The sequence below is a fragment of the Myripristis murdjan genome, chromosome 15 (assembly GCF_902150065.1).
Source record: "Myripristis murdjan chromosome 15, fMyrMur1.1, whole genome shotgun sequence".
NCBI classification, from domain to species: Eukaryota; Metazoa; Chordata; class Actinopteri; order Holocentriformes; family Holocentridae; genus Myripristis; species Myripristis murdjan.
Window position 1 is genome coordinate 21,997,075 of NC_043994.1, and position 10,647 is coordinate 22,007,721.

Here is a 10,647-nt window from a genome sequence, read left to right on the forward strand (position 1 = left end):
CAGCCTTGTCAACACAATAGCTCAAGAGCATAATAGAAACTTCACACTTACACCACAGGCAGCTACTATAGAGCAGATGACCTGATTAGATTTTGGAGCATCCTGCTGCATAAATGTGCATATTAATGAGGAGAAAGTGTTTTTTCCTCAAACTACTGGAACGCCTTACTGTTTTAAGAGAGACTTCATATTAATACTGCCCTTGTGTTGTGTAAAGACAATTATGTTGACACAGAAATTAGCTACCTCATGCATTAATTAGCCCAATTAATGGATTAATTAGCATAACTGTGGTTAATATATAATGGTGATCATGGCGAGACATTAGGCAGCTGAACTGCCTCTTGTTGGCACACAGCTAGAGGCTTTAGTCAAGACTAGCTGCGACCAAACTTTGAGATTCACATTGTCTCACGTTCACATAAATCATTCTGCTCTGTAACAGCCATGAGTGTAACTTATGCACACCAAAATATCATCCAACACTCTGTTCATAATTAATGTTTTCATTTTAGGCCCTTACCATCATTTATGCCTCCCCATCCTGCGTAACCCTATTTTCTAGAGATGGTTGGAAAAAAAAAAAATTCTCTGCTGTGGTTTAGCTAATGAATATCCCTCCCAAAACAGTGGATGGAATGTGCTGCATATACGGGGGATTTGTGGGAATGTAACGTACCCCGGGGGTCAATTTACGCAGCTTTTTTAATTGGTGATAAATGGCCTCTATAATGTGGTGACATGTCTACTGGAATACATAATCAGGTGGTGTTGCAAACCATCCCTCTGTGAGCTGGAGTTTCCACATTTTACATGGGAGATTTAGTTTAACGGCGAATAAAAAAATAATGTTTGTTAAATTCAGCAACATCTTCGGCTATGTCTTTTTTGGTAGCCTTATTTATATTCAGTATAAAACTGAGTGACAGTCATCCATGCAGGGACCCAAATGTCTACACAGTACCAAAAACGAGCGACACAGGCTTTGCATGGTTTGCACAGAAAGAGAAATGGTTGCTTGAGTGCTTATGTTATATTTGATGTGTGATGAAAAGAGAAAAAAAAAAGGAGAGAAAACTTCATGATAGTTGGAAATCAAGCAGCACATTAGTTACCATCAAAGCAGCACAACCATGACCGAGGAAACACAATTCAGGTCAAATAATATTTTGCCCCTAGAATACAGAGAGCTACCTACACACACACACACACACACACACACACACACAAAATAAATAAATAAAAATACAGAACATAAATTCATGCAGCTCATTGGTGGCAACATCCTAAATGACTTGCAGCAGACTTACAGTATGCTTCAATAACTACTGATGATAAATATAAAACAAGTATCTCCATAATTTAGCACAGCAGTGTCTAAACTGCCTGCCTTTTTAGCTCTCTTATACAACCAAGAGTTCTATATTTACTCAATTTAAATACATCATGTGTTTCTCCTCTTTCAACATTGTGATCTCCTCAGTAGATTTAAAGACTAAGCTCATTACCACTCTGCCTCTCCAATAGCTTTAGAAAAGACATAGTCCCTGCCTCCGTAGCACATCACCCCGTCCTTCAGATGGAACTTCCAGCGGTTCTTACTTCGGTGAATCTGCAATTGACAATAATTTGAAAATATTTTCCATGACTACTGAGCATTTGCCTTTGTCAAGAGGCACATTATACAGCCCGAGGGAAAACAAAGATGTTCTCACTTTGTCATACTGGCAAACAATCACATTATCTGTGTCGAAGAGATCAGGGATGTCCTGCTCGATCACGTCGTCTCCTGAATTCAAAGGATCCTGTTCAGCAGGAAATAAATGAAATAAAAAAGGTAAAATCATGATTTTAAAAAATGCATTTGTAGTAAGGAAGGCATAATTCCAGAGTACATTTATTTTAGGGATTTTAAAGATCCCACAGAGGAAGCATGTTTCTACCATTCATGCATGTCTATCAAACACTTCTGTCATGGGCTGAACAATCACAACTGTATTGGTTTTACTCCACTATTCTGAAGACCTCTCTCTGTCCCACCCACACACCAGTGCTAAGCGGAAGTAGCCTCGCATTAGTAAATAATATTCATGAGGGAACATTGTGGCTAAGTGCAGATCAGCTCACACGGCAGCCTGGGAACAGATTTTGGGAAGGAGTGGGTGGCGAAGGAGCAACCTCAAAGACTATTGGTTATTCGGTTTTGACGTGGATAATGGATCAAATTCTTGCTTATTTGTGAAGCCAGGGTTTGCAAATTGCTATTGGTGAGCTTCAGAAATGGCAGGAGTAACCAACTTCACATTTTCACAGCTTTTATTTTGCACCTCTGAGTAAAAGAAAAAAAAAAACTAAACACAAAATACAAACTAAATGTGTTTTGATGATATGGGACCTTTAAGGAAAAGTACAAAGGCACTGTAATTATGAAGCCACATCGGCTGACTCATGAAGATTTGTACCAGGCCACTGCTCACCTCACGGTTCACTCTCACTTACCTCTTCCACTACATTAGCAAGCTCATCAGCGCCGTCACTGTCACTGCTGGAGGAAATGCTGTTGCCATCACTGCTTTCATCAACTTCCTGCAGGGCCTTTATGGCTTCTGCATTGATTATACCCAGAAAGTCATTCTCTTCCAGGGGAACTTCCTCCTCCTTCTCGATGTCGGAGTTGTCTGCAGGACCATCCAGCTGAACAATTTCTGACAGTTCACTGTAGTTGTAGTCCAAGTCCAGCTTGGCAGAAATAATGAGGAAAAACATTTATTTATGCAATGATAACATGTAATGGAGTTAATGCAGAAGTCTGTGAAACAAACTCCTGTGGCAGAAATAGTATTCTTTGACTAATTTGAGATTGCACACTTGAATTTGCTGGATTGATGTGTCGGCAGTTGATCGTGCTGTTAAGTGCAAGACTCAGAGGTTTGAGATTAGAAAGCAATTTAACTTCAGCGAGCCATAATCATCGCCTTTAACTTAAGAAAGCTTGTTTGCATGAATGACAACTGTGTCACAAATGGAAAATCCTTTTCAGATTCTTAATGTGAGATCATTTGAGACACAAAAGAGCTGAATATCCTGCACCTCGACACCTGGGTTTTCACATCCCTGTTTCAGACATGGGCTTGGAGGGACTAATCCTCCTGCACAATTACCTTGACAACAGCTTCAGACTGGTTGTCAGTCTGCGGAGGGGTTATATCGCTTGCAATTACAACATCATCACTCTCCTCTTTAATCACTTCCTTCAAGATCTCTTCCATCTCAGTGGCCTGCAGTGTTTGCGCCTGTGTCAAAGCCTCCTCAGTATCGATGTGGAAGTCTAACAACTGACTTGAAGAACAGGAGGCCATGCTGGGATTTGCAGGCTGTGAACTGGGCTCACTGTTCTCCACAGTGACCTCTGGATCCCCAGGTTGGGACTGTTGAGGCTGTGAGCCCTCAGAAACAAGAGCTGGTGTCTGCTGGAGAGGTGCACCCTGCTGACTCGGGGGCAAATGGGTTGCGGTGACAGAGGCAACAGAGCGTGGCTCCATCTCCTGAGAAGGAATCATGCTTGGTGGGACTACAGCCAACGGAGGAGCTGGAGCTTCTCTCCATTCAGTGACTTGCTGGGTGGGTTGGGTGAGGGGCTGGTGACCTGCTGGGGCCTGGGTGACCACCACTGGAACATTGACCTTGTAAAGCTGACCTTAGCGACACAAACAGAGATTGTGAAATGAAATTTCTACATACAGACAGGTGACATACTGAGGAAAAACCAAAAACAAGTGTCTTAGCAAGGTGTTTGGCATAGATTCTCAAAGTCTCTGGAAGACTGTTGAACTTTCTGCACCACTGAACTCTCACATTTGCATCTCCATCCCTCCAGGAGAGTCCCATAGACTTGGATAATCTATGCCAAGCTGTTCTGGTGGCGTGTGGTGGCCCAACAACTTGCTAAGGCAGTTTACGTTGGTTTTTCCTTTAATTTTTCACCTGTCTGTATTAGCTCATGCTATAAATAAAAACAAAAAAGACCTGTCATAGGTAAGTTGTGCCTTACCAGAGGCTGTTTGTAGAGTGACTCCAGCTGGTATTTGCACAGGGTAAGCCAACCCAGCAGGGAGTGAGAAAGTAGCAAGAGTCTCTGGGTTATTCTGCAAAAATTTTGCACAAAGAAAAATATACAGTTTGACTTTCTGTAATCCCGTGATGTATAGCACATCCTGATGATCACACTAAAACACACCTAAATCTAAACCCCTAAGATGAAAATTGATGAAACCGATAATACTGCAGACTTTTCTCAATGCACTTGATTGTATCCAAAAACCACAATTCCCACATCACCAGTATTACGCCGTCTTCTTTTTCATGCTCCTTAACTATATTCATGCCAATTTGTCTGCTCCACACTCCTTAGTGCCATGTCAAGCCGCCATGTTACCACGTATCAGGCAAACAAGGTGAACTTGACCTGTGCAAAAAGCCACATGATGTCAGAGAAGGGATTTAGACCTTGTTGACACTTGCCTTGGCTGGAAAGCTGTGGACATTTTGACCTGTGGGGATCATGACTGAGGCTGGGAATAGAAATAGGAGCAAAGTTGGAGATAAAGTAGATGAAGTTAGAAGATGTCAAAAAAAAATCTTTGAACTATTTCAGTGCTGCAGAAACTATTTTACACCTCTCGTTTATCAGCAGTGTTGTCAACGGTCACTACGTCCTGCAGAAGTTTCACTAAATTCAAATGTTGGTGTTTAATTACATAAAGAGCACAAGAAATGAATTTCAAACCTTTCCATAATACATACTAGCTAGAGGGTATACATAAACACTTATAACACTCAGATATGATCTATAATGTTATTTGTGTGTAGCATATAAGCTGATGTTTTCTCACTCACAAATTAGGGTCTTGTCTAGATGGTAGCTGTAGATTTGCAAAGCTTTTGCAAGATTATTTTTTGCGTGTTGTGTCTTTATTGTGCATATTGTTCATCATTAGTTAGTTAACCCTAACCTTAACCAATAAGGGAACCTGACCACCCAAATGTGAAATATTCCATCTCCAACAATCTTGGCAAGACGAGAATATTTTAAACCAGCTCCTGGTATCCTGGAGCAAGCAGAGTCATACATTACTGCACTGAATCAATTGTTCATGTGTGAGAGTTTTGCAAATCTACGGTTACCATCTAGACATGACACTTTTGAGGATTAATTGAAGGGTGTGTGTTCCATTTAGGCACCAATGTCCAACCATGTGCCATGGAGGGCCAAGAGGCTGCAGGTTTTCATTCCAACCAAAAACTCAGCTTGACGGTAAGGAAATCAGTGAAATCACCTGGTGGAGTTTTTGGTTGGAGTGAAAACCTGCAGCTTCTCAGCCCTCCATGGCACATAGTTCAACACCTCTGCATTAGGGGCACCAGGGTGCTGCCCTCCTGCGATTCCAGTTTGGAAATACAAATTTTAATGAAAACTCATTTTTGTTGTTGTTGTGTTGTATCTATAAATTGTAGTTGTTACTCTCACATAAAACTGTACGTTCCAGAAATGTGTGGGAACTAATGAGAAAGTGCTGCCTACTATGTGCCAAAGGGCGTACTATTCTCCGCCCCATGGCTGTGTATGTATATCATATCTTTTCCTGGTGATTGGTTGACACTGCACGTCAAAAACAGGATGTGGGGTGGAAATTTTTTTGTTGCCAGATTGGTGGTTTTCCACTGCAGGGACTACAGGAAATACGATCCCACAGGAAACTTTTCCCATATTTATTGTTTTAGGGGTTGATGAATGTCCAGAGTTATTTGTTCAAATGTGATTCAACACCAGCAGAAAACCTCTGCTGCACTGCCCTCTAGGGGTTGAAAGTAGCGGCAGGTACTTTACAACAGACAGCTGCTAAAAACACCTGGGCCCACATCACTAACAGGGTGTGGCCTTAGGTGCAACATACGTGGAAATTTCAACCTCTAGAGGGCAGTGCAGCAGAAGCTTTCCAGCATTTGTGTTATTGCTGAGTTACCCTTGAAGGCTGTGGTGATAAATATTAAGTGAAAACAGTTTCTGAGATATATTTTTTTCCTTTACAAGAAACCACTGGCAGCTGGCTCTCTGCTACACTGACCTGCCTAATGAAGCCACACCACGGCATTTTGGAGTAGCACCTTGCTGAACCACCTTTAAGGCAGTGTTAGTTTGATATCTCCACTTATAAATAAACATGTGTTTGTCTCGTTTCTTGATATACCAGTGAGTTCTTCATCAGTCTGGCTGTAGTTCACTGGAAGCTGCAGCACAAAGTTGCACGGGTTGATGTTGTTCCTCCTGAAGTCTTCCATTTCTTTTGACTGCATCATTTTTGCCTCCCATAGCTGAAAATAAGGAAACAAGCAACCTTAACTGCAATTGTAATATAGTCTAGTGCAATCACTGTTGCTTGGGAACTGGTCTGGATGACATTAGCAATTGCTTCACATTCAATCAGGAGGGGGGAAAAAAAGTGTTAACAGCTCACCTGTTTTAAATCGTCAAGGACGCGGTCCTCAAGCCCTTCATCTAAGAAAAGCTCCCGCATACTGTCAATCACATCATCTATTATGGACAGGTAGAGTTTAGCCTATAGTTAACAAAAATAACACAAGAAAAACGATTTAAAACCTCCTCAGGGCGGCTGCTGTGAGCCACTTTACACTCTGGGAATATGAAATAGTTTGAACAAGCACAATCAGCCCCAGTGAGTGCGCAGCTCTCACGAGGAGAACATGAGGACCAAACTTAACCAACCAAATTTATGTTGCCACGATACCTGGCGGAAATAAACACCGTATCAAGTGAAAATCTAGTTTGTATTGACTATTCTTTATTTCGGCCAACACAAGATCAGCTAAAGAGCATTTTCTCCCCTAAAACTTCAGCTTTAATGTTCACACTGCTCGCCACCTCGATGCGGAACAACAGGCGAGCAATTAGGCCGAAATGTTACTAAAATAAAACCCAGCGTGGTGGATTACATCCTGTAAGCTATGTGGAGAAGTCTGAAAAAGATATTTAGTTGTAGTTTAATATAGGCTAGCCTAATAATAATAATAATAATAATAATAAAAAATAAATAAAAAAAAAAAAAAGCTATGATCATTATTATTTGAACTGTTTTTATTATAGCATAAATGCCAACAGTAATGACAATATGCAAGATTTAAATGGTTACAGGAAAAACAATAAACATCTCTAATTAATTATGCTTACCACTGGGCCTTTATCGGACAGCATTACTGAAGATATCTTACTGAAATAACGACAATGGTCTAACCACGACTTGGAAATTAACCACTGCTAATGGGAAAAAAAAAAAAAAGTGTTCGCTCTTGCCACAGCTTGAGATAAACACACACACACACACACACACACACACACACAGGTGAAGGTAATCAGCCTCTACACAGCGCCGTAATTTTGAGGAAATAACACGTTTCCTGTTTGTTTGGTTAAAATCGGGTTAAATCTAATGGCTCTTCAGATACTCCAACGAGCCTCTCTTGCCTTGAATTTCAGTGATTTTTAATTGGAGGAGCTGAGAGGCGCAGGTGTCAAGCGCCTTATTGCTTTTATAAAACGTCGGCACCAGCATGAAAGCGCCTAAATGTTCAGTAAGCCTCTTCTTTGCGTCCACGAGTATCCATGGAAATGAAAAGTGCTGCACCAACTTCGACCTCACCATAATGAAGTGTATTTATCAACAGGTGGGAAGAACGTGAGCGGTTTTGAATCAGAACTGCTTGGACTTTGGGATCAAGGAATTTAGTGTGTCTTTTTTAAATTACTAAATTAATAAATTTAGACAGACCTTTAGTTGTTTTTTTTTTTTTTTTTTTAAGAAGTGTTGGGCCTTTCTTGTACCTGTGTGTGTGTGTGTGTGTGTGTGTGTGTGTGTGTGTGTGTGTGTGTGTGTTCAGCTGGAGAACATCAATAAGCAGCTGCAGAGGCTGAATGCTAAACTGAAGGCATTTGGTTGCACACAGGAAACCAAAGTGCTGTGGTGTCTCCCTCTTCAATAAAGCGGAAATAAACAGGACATATTAAGTGCTTCTTGTTTTTTAAGCAACATGTATGAGCACTGGAGGGTGATGCTGTTGCCACAGGAGCACACAAGTTGCACAAAATCCAATTTTGGAATAAAGAGGAACCTTTTAATGGTGGTTTGTTCGCTGCCAAAAGTGGCTGGTAGACTTGTATTAAACTGTACCAGCTTTTGTGCCAGTGGGTACAACATTTCACTCTTAATGGGCATCTGTTTTTTTTCCTATTTAGGTCTTGTCTCATCTTTATGTGTTATGTCAAAAAAAAATTGGTAAAATAAATGCACTTCATAAAATAAACCTGATACATAGCTAGAATTTTCATGCATGGTATGTCATGCAGTTTCCAAGACAGGATTAGCCAGGGCTTACTCATGGTATGTTACCCAATTTAAAAGGAAAAGGGATGTCTACACACTGGATTACAGCTCCTAATATTTTATTAGCAGCAACTTTTGGGCACCGCAGTGCCTGATGAAGGCTCTGTGTTTACTCCTCAGTGCTTTGATATGTTAACCAGTTTACCATTAACAGCTTGTGAAGCTTCTTTTTCCATCTTGTTGCTTAAAGAAAGTATGATAGCGCTGTCACATTTTTATTTCCCCTGACCCTGGTAGAACAACTGACAGGATGTTAAAGGCTCAGATGTTGATTTGTTGCCAAGGCAGTCGATCAGGGAAGCCACAGAAGTTGACCGTGAACGTAGGCAGGTCTGGAAATGTCTCTCTGTGGAGATTTGCAGCAACAGGAGCAAGGACATCCACATTAGAGAACCTGTGAATAACCAGGCTTATACCCATCCTTGAATTCAAAAGCATCACCAGCCACTATTACCAACTGGTTCGATTTTTTTTAGAAACTGCTGCCAAACTCAGCAGCTGGTGGCTGGTGTTGACTTCGACATCCTAATCCATCACTTGTTCTTGTTTCATGCAGAGCGAGGCGCAGATGAATGTGAAGGGAGCGGGAGGAGAACACCGCCGAGGTACGACCTCTGACCCGGACAGCTTTTCCATACACTCTGATTTATCTCTATTCTGTGTCCTTTTCTGTCCTATGCATCTTCTCTCCAAACTACAAACTTTTTAACTGCACACACCGGCTGCAGTGGCAGATGGATTCCATATTACATTGTGTTTCTTACAACTTGCCCAACAAAATTGAATTCTTGCAGTGTAAAAAGAGCTAGGTCTCTTCCTCCCTTGTCCTCTCCCATAGATGCATTGTTTCTCATCAGTGCCAAAAGGGCGAGGATCAGCTCGGCTAAAATCAAGGCTGAGGTTATATCGAAGGTGCAGTAGCCTCAAGCCTTTGGAAACTGAATTCAATTTACCAAGCACTGCTGCCACCCAAAGCTAAAAAATGGCTTTGTGAGCTTTATATTTCACCGCAAAAATTTGATCTGATGAAAATGTCATTAAAACCATTTTTTTTTGTTCAGTTTCTGACAGCAAACTTTGTAGCTGAAGTGCAAAAAGGATGACAAGTTCGAAGTCATGTAACCGAAGTAACCCCTATCAGCTGCTCACATATCTTGTCAAGCATTTTAAAAGATGATTTAGACAGCACCTCCCTTTTTAAAGAGTTTATTAAACACGATTGTCATGTCGCAGAGTATAAGCACATAATAACCACAGCAGTGACACTCCTGTGTGTCCAGGCTCCAGAGCTGTCATTAACACTCACCTGGGCACTCAGCTGGGACAGTCCAACATCTGCAGCACAAACACTTTTCCATATCAGTTTTGTTTAAATGCCTTGAAGGGAGTTGCAGCCTGAATCTTTTTTTTTTTAGTACTATACATTTCTGTGGACTAGCAGCCATTTTTATGCAAGCTGGACAGGTTTTGTTTGACATCTGTGGGAGCTGTCAGGGAAAGAAAACTTGTTATCCAGATTCCAGATTTCTCCTGCCACAGTCACTGTTACCATGCAGACTGATTTTTTTTTTTTTTTTTTTTTTAAATAACAGAGAAGCTCAAAAATATGGTTACCTGTCGAAGAGGAGCAGAGTAGACAAACTTCACAGTCAAAATGTAGCAGCTTCTTTCCCCAACCTGAGAGCAGTTTTATTTGTGATGCAGGAGTTTTCATCGCCTGTCACCAGACTAAGCACCGAGGCAGGGTGTTGGTTGAAGCCCCCGTTTGCTGTTGTCTGTCCACTGTTTAGTGTGAAAGTGCAGGACCAGAGAATTGTGCGCTGGCAGGGAGATGACACCAATGTGCCCGGGGCCTCAGCTGATAAGATGCAGTGACTGAGCTGCTTACAAAGTGTTTTATTAATTTATCAGTAATTTTTGTTTTGATTTATGACCTTATACTAATGAGACATGTACACTACTCCCATTCTGCATGTAACTACTAGAGGTCGATAGCTTGGCTTGAAAAAAACATCTTCAGATCATTGTTGAAGAAGGTTCTGTGTATGTGGTTTCAGGGCACTGTAGTTATTTAATCTGGCTGACCAACTGAAACCTCTCTTCCCAGCTCTGGCTTCTCTTTTCTTATTATTTTCAATATAAGACACACACTGATGCACATTTTCAGCAGTGCTGGGAGCTAAACATTCTT

The 10,647-nt window shown here is 41.2% G+C and overlaps 1 protein-coding gene across 3 annotated transcripts; it reads right to left on the bottom strand.

The window, feature by feature from the left end:
- Positions 1–878: 878 nt before the first annotated feature.
- On the bottom strand, positions 879–7,686 carry gtf2a1l (general transcription factor IIA, 1-like). Of its 3 annotated transcripts, none has more exons than XM_030070073.1 (9): positions 7,247–7,686; positions 6,516–6,617; positions 6,249–6,372; positions 4,522–4,571; positions 4,052–4,145; positions 3,162–3,697; positions 2,500–2,739; positions 1,716–1,805; positions 879–1,612 (listed from the first exon to the last, which is right to left on the bottom strand). In XM_030070073.1, the coding sequence occupies exons 1-9, from the start codon at positions 7,268–7,270 to the stop codon at positions 1,505–1,507; spliced, it is 1,368 nt and encodes a 455-aa protein (XP_029925933.1). In that variant the 5' UTR covers positions 7,271–7,686; the 3' UTR covers positions 879–1,504. The 3 variants fall into 3 exon arrangements, with proteins under 3 accessions (XP_029925933.1, XP_029925935.1, XP_029925934.1); XM_030070075.1 differs by having other exon boundaries at positions 6,516–6,592; positions 7,247–7,307; XM_030070074.1 differs by lacking the exon at positions 7,247–7,686 and adding an exon at positions 6,807–6,933.
- Between the last annotated feature and the right edge of the window lie 2,961 nt (positions 7,687–10,647).

Bases quoted from the DNA above. Each gene is read 5' to 3' on its own strand.
- gtf2a1l (XM_030070073.1), bottom strand. From the start codon at position 7,270: ATGCTGTCCGATAAAGGCCCAGTG. The intron at 4,146-4,521 runs GCAAGTGTCAAC...AAATTTTTGCAG, and splicing joins TCCACAGCTTTCCAGCCAAG to AATAACCCAGAGACTCTTGC. The intron at 3,698-4,051 runs GTAAGGCACAAC...TGTGTCGCTAAG, and splicing joins CACTCTACAAACAGCCTCTG to GTCAGCTTTACAAGGTCAAT.